The 23,630-nt window shown below is 41.3% G+C and overlaps 1 protein-coding gene and 1 long non-coding RNA gene across 2 annotated transcripts in view; one reads left to right on the top strand and one right to left on the bottom strand.

The window, feature by feature from the left end:
* C430014B12Rik overlaps window positions 1–3,980 on the top strand; it is a 34,395-nt gene extending 30,415 nt beyond the window's left edge. Inside the window, exon 4 of the long non-coding RNA XR_865578.3 lies at window positions 3,089–3,980. This is a non-coding gene — a long non-coding RNA (RIKEN cDNA C430014B12 gene). The remainder of the gene's footprint in view (window positions 1–3,088) is intronic.
* The window catches only part of Col4a3 (collagen, type IV, alpha 3), a 135,139-nt gene that overhangs the window by 26,553 nt on the left and 84,956 nt on the right, over window positions 1–23,630 (bottom strand). The window contains exons 25-38 of the mRNA NM_007734.2: window positions 22,728–22,910; window positions 21,360–21,528; window positions 19,506–19,598; window positions 18,740–18,841; window positions 16,843–16,940; window positions 16,278–16,428; window positions 15,845–15,958; window positions 14,660–14,827; window positions 13,132–13,221; window positions 12,670–12,804; window positions 6,302–6,400; window positions 5,432–5,521; window positions 4,847–4,986; window positions 1,962–2,088 (exon numbers count right to left, since the gene is read on the bottom strand). Coding sequence (NP_031760.2) covers window positions 1,962–2,088; window positions 4,847–4,986; window positions 5,432–5,521; window positions 6,302–6,400; window positions 12,670–12,804; window positions 13,132–13,221; window positions 14,660–14,827; window positions 15,845–15,958; window positions 16,278–16,428; window positions 16,843–16,940; window positions 18,740–18,841; window positions 19,506–19,598; window positions 21,360–21,528; window positions 22,728–22,910 — 1,759 coding nt within the window. The remainder of the gene's footprint in view (window positions 1–1,961; window positions 2,089–4,846; window positions 4,987–5,431; window positions 5,522–6,301; window positions 6,401–12,669; window positions 12,805–13,131; window positions 13,222–14,659; window positions 14,828–15,844; window positions 15,959–16,277; window positions 16,429–16,842; window positions 16,941–18,739; window positions 18,842–19,505; window positions 19,599–21,359; window positions 21,529–22,727; window positions 22,911–23,630) is intronic.

Below are 23,630 nucleotides of genomic sequence, written 5' to 3'. Positions count from 1 at the left end.
ATGTGTATGTAAGGAAATACTACACTACTGAGTTTCATCTCCAGTCAAGCAATTGTTTTTAATAAAACAAAACAAACACTTGTTATAAGTTAACACGGATAGCAAGAACCAGATCAGAATTATGTCATGGAAAAAAAAAGAATTGAAATAGCACTACAGGTGGAATTATATTCATCATAAATTTATAGACTAAAGTCCTAATCCCCAGTGCGTCAGAAAACCATTGTGTTTAGCGATATGGTTGTCAAAAATTGGGGCTGACAAGATGGCTAAGTGGGTAGTGGTGCTTGCAGCCAAGCCTGACAACCTGAATTTGATCCCTAGGATCCACACGATGGAAGGAGTGCACTGATTCCCACAAGTTCTTGCACGATGCCCCTGGATCTCCACATGGATGCTACTCACCACCCCCACATACAATGAATAAATAAATAAATGAATAAATAAATAAAGCTAAAAATGTATTTTAAATATTTTGTAAAGTTAAATGAAAGTGAGAACTCTAAACCAACACTAGTGGCATCTTTGTAAGAGATCAGAATGCAAAAACAAGGGGAGACAGGAAGAGGCGGCTCTAGCCAAGCCCAGAGGTCTCACAGGAACCAAGTCTTACCAGCACTTTGGTCTCAGTGTTCTGGTTTCCAGACTCTGAGAAAGCAGGCATCACTGAAGTCACCCCATCTATGTTTTTGTTAGAAGCTTGGCTATGTCGTTCTAACCTAAGATTTTGCAAGAAGTACTGTTTCACGTCTCTAGGCTGAATTTGTTGAGGCAGAACTTCAGACTTCTTGGTTACAAGAGCAGGTGCTTAGAATTCAGTTTGCTAAACAGTAAAATGAGGCCCTCTTAACTAATTCACCATTTTTTTTAGTGCTCTAGATTTTGAAGTTCAAAGTTGAATCAAAACAACTGTTGCACACACACTGGAAATTGTAGCTTTCTGTTCACGAAGGCGAGTCTAAAATGTAAGGGCCATCTGACACACTGCTGCCACCTTTCAGAGCTGAAAAGCTGGGGCTCACCTGTTGCAGGATAGTTGGTAACACTGTGAACCCTTGGATTGTGTTATTTACTGGGAAAACCTGTTTCTAGTTGTGGTGTGGCTCAGTATTTAGCACACACCTTTAATCCGTCTGGCTGGAAAAGCAGGCACGCCCTTAGTGCACACCTTCAATCCCAAACAACGAAGGTAAAGGTAGTTTGTAGAAGGAAGCCCCTGTGCTTAAAAGTGATGTCAGAGTGGCAGAAAAAGTAATGCTAGGCTATGCCCAACTGTCAGAAGAGAGAGAAAAGAGAGGCTATTTAAAAGAGGGCAGAGGGGGCTGGAGAGATGGCTCAGCAGCTAAGAGCACTGACTGTTCTTTCATAAGTCCTGAGTTCAATTCCCAGAAATCACATGGTGGCTCACAACCATCTGTAATGGGATCCAATGCCCTCTTCTGGTGTGTCTGAAGACAGTGACGATATACTCACATACATAAAATAAACAAATATTTGAAAACAAAAGTAAAAGAGGGAAGAGAGAGAGAGAGAGAGAGAGAGAGAGAGAGAGAGAGAGAGAGAGAGAGAGAGAGAGGATGAGGCAGCTGTATAGGGTAAGTTGTACAGGGGAGAGTTTTACAGAGACAAGTTGAAGACAGAATGAGCCAGAGAAGGAAAAGGATCCACATTGAGGCCACACAGAGCAAAAGTCAGAGGCCAATGGAGGAGCCAGCTTGTAGAGGAGTCAGAGGCTTTGAGCCAGAACAGTTAAGTTGAACCAGCCAGTCAGAGATCACAAAGAGCCAGGAATGGGTGAGCTTACTCAGCAGCAGGTCTCAGAGGCTGAAAACAATAGATTGCTTAGATTACATTCTATAGAGCCTAGAAGCTTCCAGCGCTAGGCCTAGGTTGGCAGACGGAAGCAGTAAGCCCTTGGAGGCAACAATTATATCAGGCAAATAAAAGTTATTCTCACTGACCTGGGTGACCAGGACTCCCAGGACTCCCAGGGGCTCCATCAGGTCCGGCAGGCCCCGATTGTCCAGGTGGCCCAGGTACGCCTCTTTCTCCTTTCTTTCCTTTGTCACCTGGCAATCCTGGATCGCCCTTAAATTCAGTCAAACACCTTTAAAGTTCTCATATAAGCAGGATATGTGGTTAGAATTAAGTTAAAACTAAATAACTAAATAAACAAACCAAAAAAACATGAAATGACTTATTGACTTATCAATCCCTGCTGTGTCTTTGCTACAGGTTAGCACCATGAAATGTGGGAGGAATAGATGAGCCTTGTGCTTTGTGAGGTCCAATGCAGAATGAAAACACAGCTCTCTCTCTTAAAACACACTGGAAGGGTTTCAAGAGAACAAGAATGGAACATTTAGCCAAGAAAGGATCCAGAACAGCCCCTGACCTATATAAAAACAGGCTGAATAGCATATACAATGCACACAGCCCCTGCTTTCATGGACTTCAGAGTCCAGCTGGGAGAGAGTTGTCAAACAATCACACAAGTAGAAAAATCTCAAACATTGTGACTGACAGGGAATAAGAAGTAGGCTAAACCGATTAAGTGTCCTGCAGTTACAACACTAAAAAAAAAAGTGTCTGTCAATCACGTTAAAAGAAAAGTTTTGGCTGACTTACTATTCATCACATCTGTATCTCAGATTAATGACAATTCGGATCATGCCTGGTTGATGGTGACTTATGCAATTTCCATCAGGGCTGATTGGAATATATTATTCTCATACGAGGACTCCCTATCCTGAGAAAAATCAGCCTGTGGCCAATGCAGAGCTCTAAACATGTCCTGTGGTTATTACCTGTAAACACCCGAATCTAGACAGAGCTGGCAATGGACTGAATAAGAATCCGATCAAATGGGGTTGCCCTGGAGAAGATCCCTCCCTCAGTGGAAGGTGTTTCCCTGGCTCTCTGAAAAAAACAATCTAAAGTTGTGCTTCAAGTAATGAAATCTTGTTTTCTCAGGTCTTTGCAGTTTCTAAAATTTTTCCTTCTTATTCTGATGACTACTGCAGAAAATGAAAATAATAATAATAGCAATTTTTTTTTGTTTATTTGTTTTGTTGCTGTCTTGAGACAGGATCTCATGGCTGGCTTCCATTTTGTGTGCTCAATGGTGACTGACACTCACGGCTGCTCATCTCACCTCCATCTCCCAGGTGCTGGAACTACAAGTGTGAGAGAAGATGCTACTCAACTGCCTCCAAAGGGACAGTTTCTGAAGCAACAACTACATATCTTGGATCCTTAAATCCTTGAATATCTGATAGAAAAATATCTTTTCCCTTTACAAAAACATGCACCCAAGGACTTTACATACAACTTAGGTTAGTGGGTCACTCGGGATGCTACAGATTTCTCCAGGAAGGGCCATGAAATCCCTCACTTAAAAGCTCTGCTTCTGGGGCTGGAGAGATGGCTTGGCAGTTAATAGGCTCTTGCAGGGGTCCAGAATTCAATCCCCAGCAACCACATGCTGGCTCACAGCCATCCATAGTGAGATCTGTTATGCAGGTGTAGATGCAGGCAGAATACTGTGTACATAGTAAATAAATAAATAAATCTTAAAAGAAAAAAAAAAGCCCTGCTTCCTAGAATGTCTGTTAATGACTATACTTGCACATCTCTGATTCTTAGGGTAAGTGCAGAAACAAAGGTTTGTAGGAAATGAACCTAGAAGAGGAGCCAACTCCACTGAAATGTCATGTGATTGCTACACCTGTAAAGATTTTTGATAGCCACCCTCAGTCTGAGGGAACACAGGCTCAGAGGGAGAACACTGCTACAAGGTAAAAATGAAGTGAAGACATTTCTAAATCTTCTAACACAAGGAGACATACAGGCAGCTTAGGAGTTTGTTTCGTTGCTAATGATGCTGACGAGCTCTTTTATTCTATGCCTTTTATTTTATCTTAATCAGACAAAGAGTTTTGCATGTACCATAATCAGCTTCCAAACGCTGACACCATTGTATACACTAGCAAGATTTTGCTGTAAGGACCCAGGTATAGCTGTCTCTTGTGAGACTATGCCGGGGCCTAGCAAACACAGAAGTGGATGTTCACAGTCAGCTATTGGATGGATCACCGGGCCCCCAATGGAGGAGCTAGAGAAAGTACCCAAGGAGTTAAAGGGATCTGCAACCCTATATGTGGAACAACAATATGAACTAACCAGTAGCCCGGAGCTCTTGTCTCTAGCTGATCTATGTATCAAAGGATGGCCTAGTCAACCATCACTGGAAAGAGAGGCCCTTTGGACTTGCAAACTTTATATGCCCCAGTACAGGGGAACACCAGGGCCAAAAAGGGGGAGTGGGTAGGTAGGGGATTGGGGGGGGTGGGTATGGGAGACTTTTGGGATAGCATTGGAAATGTAAACGAGGAAAATACCTAATTAAAAAAAAACAATGCAAAATCTCTGAATGAGAAACAGCAAGAACAAAATACTTTATATCTGGAGGAAAGAAACCTTGCCCTATCAGTTTTGGGGCCTGTCACCTCTGCCCCCTGGGCGAGCACACTTAAGCGGTAGGAATAGAGACATTTCTTAGTGGCTGAAATAGATTTTCCAAATTGAGAGCATGAGAAAGCTTCAATTGTGGAAATAAATAGGAATGTGTTTAAAACAAACAAGCAAACAAACAAGCAAACACATACCACCACCACCACCACCACCACCACCACCACCACCAAAACCAAAAACCATAGCTGCCTGAATGTACAGAAATTTCTTTTTTTTTCCTTTTTCTTTTCTTCCTGCACTGAATCTGGTCTTTGTTGATATTTTAAGGCTCCCCACCTTTGCCAAAATGTAAGTGTTTCAGTGGTCTATATACCTTTGGTCCTGGTGGTCCTGGTCTTGCACCTTCTGAATAACCCGGCTCCCCCTTATCTCCTTGGGGACCATGGATCCCTGTCAGGCCTGGTCTTCCAGCTAGACCTGGAAGCCCTGAAGTTCCTTTTCTCCCTTTAGGGCCTGTAACGAGGACAGATATCAGGTCAGAGAAGAGAAGCAGGGATCTGGAAGCATCTCATCTCCATGCTTGTATGAATCATTCTCCAAGAAGATGGTTTTCCAGAATCAGAAATATTGGGCTATATAACGTGTGATTGTTATACAACATATGTATCTCGTTACCACTCATGTTCAGGTTCCACATAGAACCTTTTTCTGAAAGCAAAGCTTGTTGACATAAACTTTTTACTAAATGAAAAAGAAAGAGAGAGAGAGAGAGAGAGAGAGAGAGAGAGAGAGAGAGAGAGAGAGAGAGAAAGGAAGGGAGAGAGAGAAAGGAAGGAAGGAAGGAAGGAAGGAAGGAAGGAAGGAAGGAAGGAAGGAAGGAAGGAAGACAGGAAGACAGGAAATCTACAGTTCTGACTTGTGGGCTCGCTGGCTTATAATAACAGGACGATAGCGTTACCTGGCACCCCCATGATCCCCATGCTTCCTGGCATGCCGTGTGGTCCTGGTCTTCCAGGATTTCCTCTGCTTCCCGTATCTCCTCTAGGGCCTTGAGAAGAGATAGAGTCACATAAACCCAGTCCCAACACATACCTTCTGCTTGCATGGGTAGATAGGTACAGAACTTTCTATTAAATGAAAAACCAAAACAATCCAAAGCACAGAACATCTACAGTTGTGATTTTGAGGGCTTATAATAACAGGAAGCCATTCGCTGGCTCACACGTGTTCCCTGTACGTAGGTAAGTCCAGAACTCCTAGGCTAGCTGGTTAAGGGTTAACTATTCTTTTGCCTTCGGCTTGGGCTCATTACATGACTGGGGACTTATGATGTAACTGGATAAGGTGAGAGTTCTATTATTAGGCCTGTTCAAAGCCACCCTAAAGCCAGCATCAGCAGAAAAGAGCGGCTCCTCTGCAGTACTCTCTGTCAGCATCCTGAAGGTTAATTACCATGTAAGTTACTCTGCTATTGAGGTGGCCTGGGATAGGAGACTACTGTAATAGCTTAAAATTGCTTTGGGAATAACTTGTTAACAAAAGGAAGACACAAAAGCAAAAATGACTAGGACATTAATTTTTTTTTAATATCTGACATGTTAAAAATAAAAGGTTTGAATATACAAATGGAATCACGTGTAGGATGTTTATCAGTCAATCGATGCCAGCTACCGAACACATTTCCTTTGCTGAATTTAGAACATATTTCTCCTGGAACACTTTCTGGGCAGATTTTATGTTTGACCTAATGAATCTAGAAGTAAACTTTATGATGTTTAGGTCTAGGGAAGCTTAGACCATGGAGTTTCTATTGGAGAGTTAGCCATACCTGGAGGACCTGGTAGCCCAGGCAATCCCTCGAGGCCTTTCGGACCTGGTAACCCTGGGTTGCCTCTGTTTCCTTTCTCACCTGGATTCCCAACAAATCCTAAAGGTAGAGAGCAGATTTTAAAGACAGATGTCAGGAAGTTGGAGGTAATGGCTCTGTGGTAAAGTGCGTGACTAACATTCCTGGGGCCGTGAGCTTCACCAGCACTGAAACAGACTGAAAACTCATCTGACTCATCCACACTCTGGTCTAAACTGATGCATTATTGCCAAACTACAGCATCAAGTGCTTATTAAGGGCACGGAGAGGTGCAGGCTTCTGCTTTTGTTAGAGGAATTGAATGAACCGAGGTCTAGAAACCATTAGCACAGTGTGCGGCTTGAGTCAGGCAACTATTGTCATGAGATGCATTCAAGCAATATTCGAAAGATTGCACTGTAGTTCAGTAGTAGATCCCTTCCCTAGCATGTGCAAAGCACTGAGCTCAATCCCTGAGACTGCAAACAAGCACAAGATATTTTAAGATTTAGCGGCTTAAATACCTCTTCTTTTTTTTTTTGTAGTAAAGCAGTGTATGACACAATTCTTACATAAACAATTCTACTCTCAATCCATTTGTTAAGATTTACTAGGCATTGGATAAGTCAAAGACCCAGTCTAGAACCATACTGCCAACCAGCAATAGCACTGGGATTTCAAAGTAGTTGTGCATGGCTAGGAAGTTCACTAACATCACAGGACACCCTTTTATCCCTAAAACTTGACTTTGATTGCGTTATTCTCCTGCTTACTTAAATTCACTAATGCTCCTTTACCAGCAATCAATGACAAACTTCCCTAACTACATGGAACATTCTGCCGTCTGTCCTTGGCCCCCGGTTTTTGCCTTTTCTTGTTTATACGCCTATTTACATATGCATTAAGCGTCTAATTAACAGACAGGTCTGGTGCTGTGCTCTGGAAACAAAAATAAGCCTTGTTCCCCTTCCCAAGTTTTCCATGCTTAATTAAGGAGACAGTGGAGCAATGAACAATTGCCACCCAGTGAGATAAGTTCTGTAATACAGTTGGGCACAATAGGTGACACAAGGGAGACCTTCTGGAAGAGAGATTGTTTTGTGGCTAAGCATTGAGATCATGTGGCTAATTGGATGAAGAAAGCCTAGGATGAGACCCGATTTCCAGACTAGACAATAGCCTGTGCAGAGGAAGGGTTGGTAAACGAGTTAGACCGTTCTTCACCTTTGCTTTCCATTTGTCAGCATCTAAGCATGTGTATTGTTCAGTGCGCACATTCGCTCTAGCCTGCAGGCTATGTATAGCGTGATTTCATCCATTCATTCAGGTTTATACTTAGTTGAGTCTTTCTTCCTTCACATGGACCAAATGATGAACTGAGGTCACTAGGTTTACATGGCAAGAATTTTTACTTTATCCATGGCATCATCTTACAGGCCCTGGGTTGATTTTATAAGGCTCTAGAGCAAAGGATGTTGTGAAAAAAATGTAACAGTATAACAATGTAAATTGTTAAAGGGTTACAAAGACAAACAAAGTCAAAGAAAAATATACAACAGAGACCTCATATGGCCTACAAAGCTTAACATTTACTGCTTGGATGGAAACAGGGTTTAGGTCCCACTACTGCTTCCTCCCCACTCCCAAACTCTTAAGTTTCACTGTGACCAGTAAGTGATGCATATGTATTCAGGACATAAAATGCCTAACCCACAGACATTAAAAAGTGTTGAACACATACGTGACACATGGCTGGAAACATGTATTCAGTCTAAGGAGGTTCAGTTTTTCCTAACACTTCATTATTTCTTAATTTCATGTATGAATACTATGTATTTAGATACTATCTCTTCTCCTTCACTTCAACTTCTCTTGGATATACCTACCCTTCCCTCCATAGTTCTTTCCCAATTTCCTCTTCTTTTTCCTCCGTTTCTTCCTTTTAAAACAATCCCTTGAGTCTAATTAGTGTTGTCCATACATACATGGGTGTATAGTTCCATGCCCTGGAACATGGGCAAGCTATCGTGGGCCCCACCATTGGGGGAAAAAAACTGTACTTCTGTCTTGGTTGTGTCAATTTGATAAAACTAGAATCACTTAAGAAGGGGAACCTTAACTGAAGAGCTGCCTTGATCAGGTTGGTCTGTGGCCAAGTCTGTCAGAGATTATGGTTGAGGGGGGAGGGCTCAGCCTACTGTGGGTAACACCAACCATAGACAGGTGGGCCTGGGTTATGTAAGCCAGGGAGGAACCAGCAACCACCATTCCTCCATGTTTTCTGCTTCAGGTTCCTCTTGAGTTTCTGCTCTAACTTCCCACAATGATAGACTGTAAACTGGAAGTGTAAGCAAAATAAGCCCTTTCCTCCCCAAGTTGCCTTTCTTCAGAGTAAACTAGAACACTCTCCTCCAGTGGCCACCAACTGCCAGTAGGAATGGGAGCCTCAGAAAGCCTTGGATCCAAGGGGCTTTTCTGAACCCTACTCACAAAGCCAACTCCTGGAGTCTCCTCTGCCTATCATGTTTGCCGAGTTCTCTGCTTCTGGGAATTATTGCCTCCAGGAGTTGTGGTCCAGACACCTGGCAGCATATCAAAGGAAGGACAAGTGTGACCACTGGAGCCAGATGCTTCCTCTCACAGTTACACTGTGTGAGTGACTTGATCTCTCAACACCTCTGTGGGAAATGAGATTAGCAAACGCAGGCCCAGCATCTTGGCTTGTGAGATTGAGTTGATATTCATCAAACGTACAATATTACTGGAACATGGTGCTACATAAGCCTTCGTGAAGTAGTATACTGTTTCGAATTTCTACCTTACATTTGATCATATTTTTTTTTGTAGAATTATCTGTTTTCCATTCAGATATTTCAAAGTAATGACGATTACTACTGACTTTTACCCTTAATGTCTCTTCCAAATTTGGAGTGAATTTCTCTGTGTGAAAAATTTGAATTCTCAAAAAACAGGTGTGTCATGGCACCCTAGCATTCAAGAGGTTAAGTCAGGAGAACATTGAATTTGAAACCAGACTGGCTACATAATGAAGTCAAGGCCAGCATGGATTATATAGTGAGATCCTGTCTCAAAAAATACTTTAAAAATGGATCATGCAGGTATTTGAAAGGCTTAGATAACACGTTCCCTTTTGTTGTTCAATCTGTGATCCTCAACTATGTGTCAAAAACACTAAGTGGCAACATATACCTTCACTTAAGTAGATTTTTTTTTCCCCTTAAGTAGACGATAGCTACTACTTCCTAGCTTTCCTGTATCAAAAGTAAGTATGTCCTATAAATTATCTTTTTCCCAAAGATCATTTTCTCTGTTGGCAAAATTCTGAGATTTGGTCTGCTTTCAGAGCTTGTCAGATGGTAATTCCAGGAAGCTCTTTGGTAGGCCTGGAGAGACTATTCTGTCTTTCTAACAATGGGCTTTGCGGAATTCGTTTTTCTTTGTTTTGGGATGGGGTTTTACTATGTTGTCTTGGCTGGCCTGGAACTTGCTGTGTAGAGCAGGCTGGCCTTAAACTCAGAGGTTTGGTAGCCTTTTTGTACCGAGTTAATGCTTGTGTGCCAAGCACAAATGTATACACACACACACACACACACACACACACACACACACACACATATTACAGTTTGAGAATTCGTAATTTTAATCCCATTTCCAAATTCATTATTGTAAATACTGCATAATATCATATTGTCTACCAGAATAAACTTTTACAGAAACACAACAATATTATTGATGAATAGCTGATTTCTTAAGTCACATGAGATCTTTCTCCACTATAATGTGGGTCTGCAGCCACAATCTTTTTTTTTAATGCTTTTTTTTGGTAAGAGTTTATCCTCAAAGGTAATTTTTACTCAGAAATTCTGTTTGTTTAATGTTGCTTGAGGTCCAATCTGATCAAGAGGATTAGATTTGAGCCTCTTAAGAATTGGCTTGAGCTAGCAACCCTATAGGTGGAACAACAATATGAACTAACCAGTACCCCCCGGAGCTCGTGTCTCTAACTGCATATGTATCAGAAGATGGCCTAGTCGGCCATCAGTGGAAAGAGAGGCCCATTGGTCGTGCAAACTTTATCTGCCTCAGTACAGGGGAATGCCAGGGCCAAGAAGTGCGAGTGGGGGGGGGGGGTTGGGGGGGAGCGTGGGGGGGACTTTTGGGATAGCATTGGAAACGTAAATGAAATAAATACCTAATTAAAAAAAAACCCACATGATCATCTCGTTAGATGCTGAGAAAGCATTTGACAAAATCCAACACCCCTTCATGATAAAAGTCTTGGAAAGATCAGGAATTCAAGGCCCATACCTAAACATAATAAAAAGCAATATACAGCAAACCAGTAGCCGACATCAAACTAAATGGAGAGAAAATTGAAGCAATCCCACTAAAATCAGGGACTAGACAAGGCTGCCCACATTCTCCCTACCTATTCAATACAGTACTTGAAGTCCTAGCCAGAGCAATTAGACAACAAAAGGAGGTCAATGTGATATAAATTGGAAAGAAAGAAGTTAAAATATCAGTATTTGCAGATGATATGATTGTATATATAAGTGACCAAAAAAAAAAAAAAAAAGAATTGGCTTGATACTGGTCGTATAAACTGTATAACAAAAACACCTGCAAGAGCCAGTGATTTGTAATAATTTGAATGGATTTGACTTTTAGTCCAATAGTCACACCTAACAAGTAACCATATGCTGAGAGACTAAAGCTCAGGACAAGAGATGTTTTCCCGACTGTTATTCTCCAAGGACTTTGAACGTGAGAAGATGTTTTTCGATGCAAGCAGAAAAAAAATCTATCCTGATAGTTAATAGAATAAAACAGAATTTGGAACAGAGGTTTCCATTTCCACCAGAGACACTGTTTTTGTTGCGGTTAATTTGGCTTTTCCTCCCTCTACTACAAGATCTTACTCTGTAGTCCAGGTTACCTTAGAACTTACAATCCTCCTGCCTCGGCCTCCTGAGTACTGAAATTACAGGCTTATGCCATTATATCTAGTTACCTGGCTGGCTCAGAGAATGTTAAAAAAGAAAATAATATTATTTATTCACTTTACTATAATGATTTACAGGAGGCCATTTCCATCCAAGAATATAATTACTTTGAGCAGAGTCCCCTTCAGACCCCTTTCCTTTTTTATCCCCCTGCTCCTATCGGTCTTCTGTGTTTCTTCAGACAGCTTTGCGTGTACTTCAATTTCATATACACTATATGATAGTGTTTATAAGCATAAAACTAGAATACACACATGGGAGAAAACATATGGTATGAAATACTAACTACTGTCCCCCGAGGCCTGGTTGCCCCCAGAGATGAGAGAATCTGCACATAGACCCAAGTGACACTATGTAACCTCTTCCCCTGCCCCCAAGTTATCCCTGATTGGTAAATAAAAATGCCTATAGTTCATAGCTGGGTAGAATTGAGAAATGTGGAATTTTTCATTCCTAGGCTTGGGGTCTGAGGAGAGACCACAAGGAACAGGAACAGGAAGAAGGATAGGAAGACACCATGGGGTAAGAGAATCCTAAGAACTGGCCAATGGTCAGTTGGAGTCAAGAGCGGTGCAAGCAGAACATGGCGAGCCATAGCTCGGAGTTATTGATAAGGGAGGTCAAAAACTAATAGCTTAGAGGGTAAACATCTGTCCAGCTCTAGTGCTGATTAAGGCTTATTAAATACAAAAGTTGTGTGTGTTTTATCTGGAAACTGAATGATCAAAGGCGGAGTAGAACCCCTGGTCTGAGATTAAGTAATTTCAACAACAATGCTATTCATCTGAGTCTGAATTAGTTAACTTTTTAGTTATCGTTGGTTGAATCCATTTTCCTGCAAGCATCCTAACTTTGTTCTTTCTCATCTTCTGAAAATAAGTCCACTGTGCACATGCACCAATTTTTGTCTGTCCATCCTTCTCTTGAAGGAAACACAGGCTGCCTCTGTAACTTTGGTGTCATTGTAACTAGTGCTGCAGTGAACATCACTGTGTGCATGTCAGAGAAACAGATGTACGTTTCAAACACTTCTCAAAAAATGGGGTGTTGAGGCTTATGATAAAATAATCAGTGACTATTTAAATTCAGCAACTAGGATATAAAACTAATTAGTTTTATATAAAACTAAATTATTATTTAAAAAACAGAAACAAAACAACAACAACAACAACAATAACAACAACAACAACAACAAAACGAATGTGTGCAGCTTCCAGATGGCTGTGTGACTGAGCAGGTGACTCAACCCAGTCAACTAAAAGGTTCTACTCTGATAGTCTTAGTCTCAGAATCGGCCGACTTTAAACAGGAACAGTTCTTTACCTTTAAGTCCAGGCTCTCCTTTGTCTCCCTTTAAGAGTGTTGTTTGAGAAGGCCCTGGTTTTCCTTTCTCTCCTCGTTCGCCTTTGGCTCCTGGGCGTCCTTTTTCCCCTTTCATTCCTGGGATTCCGAGGCTACCTGACAGACAGGAGTAACCACAGCAGGTCCTCATAGTGCAGCAGAATTCAAAGGTTAGTAGCATGCATATGCTATAGAACAAAAGTGTGAACAGATCTTTGAATCTGTGTGTTCCCGAGCGCACAGCACTCAACAGTGCTGGCATAAGTTTGCAGGGTGAAAATAAGATCAGGTCAAATGGGGGAAGGGAATACAGAACACAGAAAAAGCAAATGCATTCTTCACTGACAACCATTTTTTCTTAAAGAACAAACGCCATTTCTTTTGTGATTAAGTAAGTGAACGCTATCCATACCTCATACCACCGAGAAAGACATCCCCACTCACCTCGCTGCCCCTGTGAGCCTGGTTTCCCAGGAAGCCCCGGAGGGCCAGTGGTTCCAGGATAGCCCATCATTCCAACCTCTCCTTTCTCGCCTATGGCAACAAATCAACACAAAGCACTTCATGATGTATAAAATACAAAAAAACCAAAATATTCCAGAAAATAAAATAATGTAGACAGAGAAACTGGGAATGGATAGTCTTTTGTAAATAGGAAAATAACCAGGTTTGTGTAAGAGGTGGGTTGGTGTCTTTTAAAATTTCTTCTGTCTGAATGTCATTGTAACAAATAACACTGTGGTTGACAACAGAGTGCCCCGAATCCCTATGACATTTGTCCTCTTTGCTTCTTCTGGGTCCATCTTCTGTTTATTCTTTTGTAGACCTTAGTAGAATTTAGTTTTTATTTCCTTTTCTTTTTCTTTTTTTTTTTAAATGTGGCATACTGAGTGATAAGGTTTTAGTCTGACATTTTCAAGTATGGATGTCATCAGACTTTGTTCTTATCCACCCTAAAGCTGGTTTTAACATGCAGTTTTGATTGTTTTCTTATTGTGGGAGAAGTGCCATAGATTCTAGTATCAGGACTAGAGCGGACACACGAGAGAAGCCTACTAAGAGGAACCAGAGCATAATGCATCAGTTAAGCAGTTATCCTGGTCTCCTCCCCAGAGGACTGTTTTTAAGCATTATAAATTTACATTGAACTGATAATTATGTGTATGGGTGTCGGAAGAGGCTAGAAGAGGATGTCAGATCCATAGAGCTGGAGTTAATACAGGTGGTTATGAGCCACCTGATGCTGGTCCCTTGGGAGAACAGCAAGTGATCTTAACTGCTGAGCTATCTCTCCAGCCCCTGAACTGATAAACTTAAGGATTTTCACACACAAAAAAGGAATCTAGGTCCAGATGACTTTGCTGGGGAGTTCTATCAAGTAGCTATATTTTTCATAGATTGTTTCTGGAAATACTACAGGAGGACCCATCCCCAGCCTATTCTCTTATAAGGCCAGCACTGATCCAAGCAGGACTGAGCCATCACAAGAAAACTACTGACCAATGTACCTTGTGAAATTAAACGTGAGAACCTCAACAAAATACTAGTTGGTATCTCATACAACAATTACTCTACAGCCAAAATAGCCATAACCTAGGTAATTATAAAATGTAATGGTTCTACTTTTCCACCCTCCTGTCCCTTGATTCCTACTCTCTTAAAATTAATTTAGGAAGAAAAATATACTAGCTAAAAGAAAAGGCAGGGCCGGGAGTGGTGGCGCACGCCTTTAATCCCAGCACTCAGGAGGCAGAGGCAGGCGGATTTCTGAGTTCGAGGCCAGCCTGGTCTACAAAGTGAGTTCCAGGACAGCCAGGGCTACACAGAGAAACCCTGTCTCAAAAAACAAACAAACAAACAAAAAAACAAAAAAAAAAAAAAAAAGAAAAGAAAAGGCATACAGTGTGCAGAGTCGCCTGGAAGGAGCAATGTAGAAGGAGACTTAAGAAGACACTGGCAGAAGGAAGGCTACCTGGTGGTCCTGGGAATCCTGGAGCTCCCGGATATCCTTTTTGTCCAGGTGGTCCCATCTCACCAGGACAACCTGGTGTTCCTGGTGGTCCAGGATCTCCGGGGACCCCAGACCTGTCCATGCCTGGGATGCCAGGGTCTCCCTTTGGCCCGGTATCACCTCTTCGACCTATGTATGAATAGACAGATAAATGATTGTTTTAACAAATGCCTTCTCCCAACTGAAACTGATATATGCAATATTTTAGTGTTAACTGTTTTCTACATAGTGTTGGGTTAAACAGAACACTCATCATTATGTTTGTTTATTGTCTCCCTCTAGACATTTGTCTAGACATATTGTCTCCCAAATCCCCATTGCTCTAGTGTTATCCATTTCATAGGTCCTGCAGTGATGAAGGTAGGGCACTTATGTCTATTTCTCGGTGCTGCAAGTGCATTCTGGGACTGTGCTTTATGCCTGTTTCCCAGTCTTTCGCCTTAAACCTACATAGCAGCCCCTGAGAAGTGAGCTGCTATATGCTCTGGAAACAGTGTCACTGCAATGATTAAGATGTTGGCCAAGAGTTTATTTATGATAAATAATCAGGATGCTACTCTACAGACACTAATGGATGTCTAAAGAACTTTTCCCAGGAAACCAGGTCAAGTTGAAAGGGTCCTGGTGTTTCACAGCAGGCTGGCTCACTTAGGTCTATTTTCATAAACTTTAGTTTCATGTTGCTTATGAAGTAATCAACTACACATTTGAGTTTACAACTTGTTAAAGTGGAAACTTTCTGTACATCATCTCCATTTTAATCATTACAAAGTTACTATTTCCTTATCTTATGGAAGTTTTAAAAGTAAAATACTTATTGAAAGTTTATTCATATTGATGTATATTATTAACTCATATATTTGTCAATCTACCTTTATCTTCTAAACTGTTGATGGAGTTCATATTTCCTTACTTAAAATGAACAAATCAACTCACTATATTAAGTTTGAGTCTCTTCCTATAGCCATTACATACCGCTGTTTGGACCAGCCATAAAAGCCAGGCTTACATTTCCAAAAGAACATGTCTTGCTGAATAGTAGTCAAGACTCGTTGCTGGACAGTTGCCACTTTAAACAGCAAAATACAGAGCCAGAGGACTCATCACCTGCCTACCTAGTTCCTAGATGGGAAGACTTCCTCCTACCTGGTTGCCCTTTCAATCCATTCAAGCCGGGAAGTCCTTGGGTGCCCCTGGGTCCTGGTATGCACCTTCCTGGGGATCCTTTTGCTCCAGGTGATCCAGGCTGTCCTGGGTCTCCTGCAGTAGAGAATCCAGGAGTTTGCTTGGTTGCCAAAGCCCAAGCAAAGCCCAAGATAGAGCTGCTATCTGTTCATTTTCTATAACGTCACCTTCTCAAAGCAGCCTTACAGTCAATACCATGGGCATGCCTGTATAGAGGACACCCATGAAAAGGAAAGACAGAAGACAGAAGGAACATAGAACAGTCATACTGAATAAAAAAAAGAATTAGGCATTTTTACTGATTTATTCACTGAGACACAAATGCTTAGAGCCCCCCTAGAGCACCCACAGTGGAGTTCACTAAGGAGAAAGGTAATCACACTTGGTGTTGTACCTGGAGGCCCGTCAAGCCCGCCTCTTCCTGGAGTTCCAGGGAGGCCTGGAAGCCCAGGGAGTCCAATATCTCCATTTTCCCCAGCATTGCCTCTTTCTCCTGGAAAGCCTGGTTTCCCTGGTTTCCCAGGCCTGCCTACGGATGGTTCTCCCTGTAGCAGAGACATTAGGTTAGTAGTGTCTCCAGCACAAGGCTTCCCAGTTCTACTTGTTAGGGGTGCTCTACATTTGTCTGCTTAGACACTACAGTTCAACAAACATTTTCCTTTCAAGTTTGGTCAATGTTTTGGTACAAAATTCTGCTTAATGTTGCGTCAGGATATGCAGTCCACATCCATTGAAGAGAGTGCCCCAATATACTCTGAATGTTCATGCAGTCATTAATAAAGGGGTGGAATATGCAACTTTCCACAGGAACTTAAAAATTAGTATCTACAAGTAAACTAAAAAATTAATATCTTATTAACAAATATACTGACAATCTCTAGCTCTCAAGTATCTTGTCTGATAAGGGCCTTGCAGCTGCTGACTGCAACTGCCCCTCCCTGAGATTTTAGTCTGCTTACCTTGGCTCCTGGGATGCCTGGTTCTCCAGGACGGCCAGGCTTTCCCATTTCCCCAGGACAACCAGGTGATCCTTTTGTCCCTGGGAAACCTTGATTTCCTACAGAAAAGCAACAAGCACTAGAGATTAGTCTCAAAGGAAGTTTCTGAGCAATATTTTCTTCATTGATTACATTTATGAGGCATCCAGGTAGACAGATACTTGTATACAAGTTTGGATGATGATTAAAACCAACTGATAAATTAGCAGTTAAAAACAAAAAACTTCAACCAAGTTGAGTTTCAAGTCAAATTATATTGGCTTTGAAATTTGGTTCAATTGCAAAAGAAAAAGAAAAAGAAAAAAGAAAAAAGAAAAAAAGACAAACCTCAACCAATCAAAATGTAAGTTATGAAGCCCAGTCCCATGGATAAATCTATAACACAGTGTCCTGGTCCTCTAGCTCCTAAGCTAGTTCTGCTTCCCATACATTGGTGCCTTTGTCCAGTAAGTGAATCCAGAGTTGCAAAAGTAACATGCAAGTTATTGGTGGATGGTCCAGGAAGGACTAGGCAAAATATGAGCCAGGATCCATTACTTCATGGAGGAAGAAAACCAGAAAGTTAATATCAAAGCTGTTCTTGGGATTATATTTTCATTTACTAAGTATTTGCTCACATGAGCAGAACTGATGTGCACAAAATAGCCAACAACCGCTTATTAACAAGAGATAAAACATCAAAATGTTGATTATATGCTAACAATGAAAGCAATCACAAAACAAATGCAACAGTATCATAAAGCTCACAGTGTTCTATGTTATAGTCCATGCCCTGAGTTTTGTTTTGTTTTTTAATATGAATCTTGGACAGAATTTTGTTTGGTGTGCAGGATTTTGTTGGCTGCTCAGAGGAGCAGCTCTAGTTATTACTCAATATCTGCAGCTGGGATTTTTGGAATCTTTCATTTTTAAGAAAGACAGCATCTTTTATTTTTCTTACTTGTCAAAAATATTTGTTTTATTATTTAAAAGTTGTGTGTATGTATGTCAATGTGTGCATGTGAGTGTCAATGTCCACAGAGACCAGAGGCACCAGATCTCACTGGAGCTAGAGTTACAGGCAGGTGTGAGATGCTTGACACTTGTTCTAGGTATAAAACTCCCATCTTCTGTAAGAGCAATGTATGCTTTTTCTGCTCAGCCATCTCTACTGTCTCCCACCCTCAGCATCTTTTACTAAAGAAAAATAACTTTTCTCATTCATATCCAAACTCACATGGAAGTCTATATTTTTGTTTTGTTTGATGCTATGTAATGAATCTTAGCTTTTGTTCATGTTAAACACACTCTCTACTCCTATACTATATCCTCAGGCAAAATTGTGATTTAATAGTCAATTTCTTATTTAAAAATATGTGAAGTCCAGAAATATATAAACCTAAGAAGTATAGGATTAAATAAAAATTTCTTATGAGCAGAAAGAATTGCTATTACCTTTTGGTGAATTTCCTTCCAGGTGGGCCAGGTATTTTATTATTTTTTTTTAAAGCATGATTGATGTGCCTATGTGGTGCCTCAGTATATAAAGTTTCCTGCTATGAAGCCTGATGACCTGAGTTCGATCCCTGGGACTCACATGATAGAAAGAGAGAATGGTCTTTTGCAATTGTCCTCTGACTGCCACAACCCCATCCTTGATGGTACACAAAATAAATGAGTTAAAAAGTATGACTGAGACATTATCTCACAGATCAATGTGAATTCTGTCTCTTCACCTGGTATTGTCCCACGACTTCTGGAGATTCTCGGAAAGCATCATTTGGCAGCGTATCCTAGGTATTCCCTATTTTATTCACTATTCATAATCATAGCTTGAAATATCCACAGTGAACCTTATGTTGTATAGTCGTTAATTTACCCTTAGGTCCTGGAGGCCCTGGGCATCCAGCTTCTGGAATTCCTGGCTCACCATCAGGTCCAGGAAGACCAGGATCACATTTTCCCACCGGTCCAGGCAAACCTTAAAGACACATACATGCACACATCAGTGACTTTCCTTCATTTGTTTCCAAAAGAAATGTCTGTGTGCTCCGTGTCCTTCCAGTGCTTTCTGGAAATTATGAAATAATGTTAACATAACCTCAGCGTTTTTTTCCCATTCCTATGCAGTGGACCAGAGGTTAGTTAGGAGTTGCTACGACTTTTAAAAATATAACTTCGTTCTTTAAGAAGGATCCTAGATATCTTGAACTCTATGCCTTCCTCTGTAAATACAAAATTAAGTTTCAAATCACTTTAACAAAAAAAAAAAAAAAAAAAAAAAAAAAAAAAAACAAGTTTGAAATGAAGTTGCTGAGGGAAACACCCTGATTCAGGACGGGAGCCATTGCTTTCTCTTCCAGGAGAAGCCACGGGGCTCATTCTGCTCCACAACCCCTGTAAGGAACGGTAGCAGCTCGCTTTCGGAACTGTTAGACCCGCAGCACCAGGGGAGTGTGTGGGTAACCTCCAAGGACAGCGGAAAGCCCCCTGCCAGCTGGATATTTCAGGATGGTGCCCACTTGTACTCTTTTTTCCAGATCCAACAAATGTAATCTTTTCCTTATAAGGGGAGTCGTATTCTCTCAGGGAAGTACGAGCGCCATCTGATGTCATGGACTCTATTTCACAACAGGGATACTCACCAGGTAGACCTCTGGGGCCAGCCTGACCAGGGGGCCCTGGAGGGCCTGGGGGACCTAGATCTGGAGTTGATGTACTGGGTTCTCCTTTAAGACCTTAAAAAGAAAACATGATTGTATGGTTGGGTTGAGCATCACCGTGTTTTCACAGCAACAGGAAGTATTGTGAGGGAGTTATAAACACAGCACAAGGAAAAGGAAACAACCCCTGTTTTTATGGAATGCAAAAGTAGCTTGGGGTAACCCGTCTGCAGAGACATTTCTCATTGGTCTGCAAATATTTACAAGCATCTGTTTAAGCCCTGCTTTAGTCCATAACCCAGAAGACTGGCATATTGAATCAAATATTGTTCCATAAATAGACACTAGGCATGGAGTTGGGGAATGGTAGTAGGGTACCAGTGGGTATTTTTGGGTCATTGCTAACATGGAGAGCTAGTGTGGCTTATTGAACAAAATGGCAAGTGTGATTCAGCACACTGGGCCTGGGTTCAAGTTTGGCTCTGCTGTTTGCAAGTTTCATGAGTTTGGGCCTATTTCTTAGCCTCTTTGAGAAGTTCCTTATCTGTCACTGTGGAAATAACGATTGCCTGGCAGACACATACTGAAGGCAATATCAACACATGGCCAATATTAAGCCATGTTTGTGATTAGTCACCTTGCAGTCATGCGTCATATATAAACTTTATGCTTCACAGTGTGTTATGGGAAATTTGATAATGTATTTTATGATAATGAGCTCCCTCATTTAGGTTCATATTTAGAGAGAAGTAAGAAGGTTGGATGAAAGATTAAACGAAGTCAGATAAGCCACATAAAGGGCCAGACAGTAAATAATTTGGGTTCTGTAGCTATGATATGTTACAACTACTTAACTCTGCCATTGTGGAGCTGACAGAGAGAACACAGAGCACGGCTACATTCCAATAACCTCACTGATGGACACTTTAATTAGGAGGTCATACATTGTAATGTATAGCAGAATGTTGTTAAAATTGTTTAAAACACGTTAAAAATTGTTAAAAATGTTGTCTGTTGTTTAAAAATATCAGGACCATTCTTAACTTTTGGACCACATAAAATGCACTGATGGGCTAGGTCTGAACTTCTGTCCAGTGTGCTAAGTCCCTGGATTAAAGCAACAGCCTTCAAAGTCATGTGCTGGGAGAAATAAGACCAGTAAGTATCATAAATAAGCTTTACATACATGTGGATAAAAGGATGCATTCGCTTGATGACAGATATGAATACTATGGAATGGTACCGAATCTTGGTATAAACTGATAATATGGCAGCCTGCTAACCATTGTATAAAGTGATTTTCTGAGAGATAAATGACCACACCGGCATTGCTTGTTGAAAACTCTCTAAAATATGGACCTATTTCTCCTAGACAGAGAATTACTTTCAGTAGTTGTAGGTCCCAAAAGTCACGTGGACTTTAAAACTATTATCAATGATTGTTCATATAGCTTAGATATTTTCGAGTTTTGTCGGTACCCTGGAGTCACATGTGCAAGGGAAGACACTTCTTCAGATCAAACTGTTGGCTTTTGCCTCCCTCGAGTGTCTTGTATCTGAGTTCTACTCAACCCCTGGCATGGGCTCATTTTGGGTACTGATATCAGTCAGAGATATCGGTGGTTGCAGGAAGTTTCAGATGAGCTGCCTGTGATGTGGGAGATGGATTTTTTTTTTCCTGTCACGTCTTTACTTGCCCTTTCCCAGTCTCTGGGAAGACATATTTGCCAGGAACACATTTGCGTATGCATTCCTAAGCTCTGAAGAAGCTTTGTTGACTGTGAGAACTGTCCCCCCACTTCACAGAAAAGCTAGACTGGGAAAAAACTAACCAACCGGCTTCTCCAGGTGGTCCCAGGACGCCGGGGACTCCTTGGGCTCCCTTTGGACCTGGCTCTCCTTGAGGTCCATAGCCTGGTGGTCCAGCTGGTCCTGCAGGTCCTGGGGGTCCAGGGAATCCAGGAGGTCCTGGAGGTCCTTGGTCCCCTTTCCTTCCACTCAGGGCCTGTGACAACAGGGACATGTTTGCTGATGCCTCAGTGCAGTATCTCCTTACTACAGTTAATACTAACTCAAACAGGGGGACCAGAGAAGCTGCCTGGGAACCCCTGGTTCTGTAGATGGACCAGGAACAACTGTCTACTATATCTCCATGCAGAGAAGCCACGCTCATCTTGTTAGAGAGTCTGTAAATAAGTGTGTGTGTGTGTGTGTGTGTGTGTGTGTGTGTCCGTGTCCGTGGGTCTTCAACTTGCTTATCAACCTTCCCCAAGCTGTCCTGGGTGAGATCCCTCTTATCAGATAAATCTGATCAATCTTTGGGAAATGTGAGGAAACTGGCATTTTGTAAATCCATTTGGACAACCTTCTCCCAGGTTCATCGTGGAGAAGCTTGGTTTGTCACTCTGTGACGTTTTCGGGTGGATGTGTGAGAAAGTCTGTCTCATAAGAAGAATAAGACTCGAATAACCTGAAATGTCTTGAACATTTTATCTTTTTACATGACTACCACAGTCTTAAATATTGTATCTTTTATGCATTTGCTAGGAGAATAGGAATGACCCCAGAAACATTTACTAAAAATTTCCCTTGCTAGTCATATTCTGTTCTTTCCTTTTCCTTTCTTCCTTTTCAGCCCTATTCCTCTCTCCTTCTCTCTCTCTCTCTCTCTCTCTCTCTCTCTCTCTCTCTCTCTCTCTCTTTCTTTCTTTCTTTCTTTCTTTTTTGAGACAGGCTCACACATACCCCATGTTGGCCTAGAGCTTCCTATGTAGCTGAGAATGACCGTGAGCTACTGCTATCACAACCTTGGTGCTTGAATTACAAGCAGGCTCAATCATGGCCAGTTTGTTCACTGTTGATCAAATCCAGGCTTCCTCTGTGCTAGGAAGGATGCAGCCAACTGACTCATATGCAACTCTGATTTTTTTTTGTCTCTTTTCTTCAGATGTACTTGATCCACATATTGAGATAGGAGCTGTAAGCCAGAGTCAGGGTAGAGTCTCCACTGGGCTAAGCCACTAAAAGGAGCTTATTTATTTGGTCAAAATACTGTTGATATTTGCTTGGGTTATTACTGTTATTTTGAAGATGCCTTGTGTTGTCTAGAGTGGAAAACCATGTATTTTAGGCAATCACATTATCTCCTAATTTCTGAGGACTTATGACAGGGTGGGAAATGGGAAAGAAATCTTAAATACAAACCGGTTCGCCCTGAGGTCCTGGTGGTCCTTTCGCTCCTGGACCTCCAGGAGTTCCATCGAAGCCCTTTCTCCCGGGCAGGCCTCTGAGTCCAGGATCACCTGGATTACCCACTTGCCCCCAGGGTAGAGGTGTATCCCCTTTGTCCCCTTTAAGTCCTGGATGCCCTTGGTCACCTGGGAATCCCTATGGTGATACAAAAGTGAATCAGTCCACTGTTTTTCTAGAACTCTCCTTGGTCAGTCTTAAAAACATTATTAATAAGACCTTTTTAATCTTAATAAACATAGATTCCCCCCTAAATGCATTTAATATTTATATGTTGATAGACATATGTAATTGTATGTTTATATAAAATATAAATATAAAATATATACATACTATTAAATACATGTTAGCGATTGATTAGTTACTGTAACTCTGGCTGAGTAGACAGCTCAGTACCTATTCCACAGAGACTGCCCATGTGCCTTCCTTAGTCTCTAAGTCTTTCTTCTGCTCTAGAGGTTAATGCTAGAACATAAATATCTTTTAGCATATATTAATTTTGGTAGAGGGAGCTGCTTTTCAAAACAGGGTCTCAAACTGTAGACCAAACTGACATTGAAGACACAGAAATCTTGTCTAAGTATCCGGTGTTAGGATTACAGGCCTAAGCCACCAACCTTAAGTATTAATATAAACGTTTTGTCCCACAGATATCATGTCAAACATCTTATTTATTTTATTTTTTTAACTTCCCAAACTGAAAAAGAAGCCAGCTAGACAGTCCAAGTCAATACAATACAAATAATAATTACTTCAATGTAAGATATTAATAGAAATTCTACATGCCATACCATCATCATGATTCAGACTGTGTTTGAGGGTTAGTCAGTTCTAACATGCATCTCTTAGTTATTAAAA

The sequence above is a fragment of the Mus musculus genome, chromosome 1, assembly GCF_000001635.26.
Source record: "Mus musculus strain C57BL/6J chromosome 1, GRCm38.p6 C57BL/6J".
In the NCBI taxonomy this organism is placed as follows: domain Eukaryota; kingdom Metazoa; phylum Chordata; class Mammalia; order Rodentia; family Muridae; genus Mus; species Mus musculus.
This window is presented reverse-complemented; position numbering and strand designations above follow the sequence as displayed.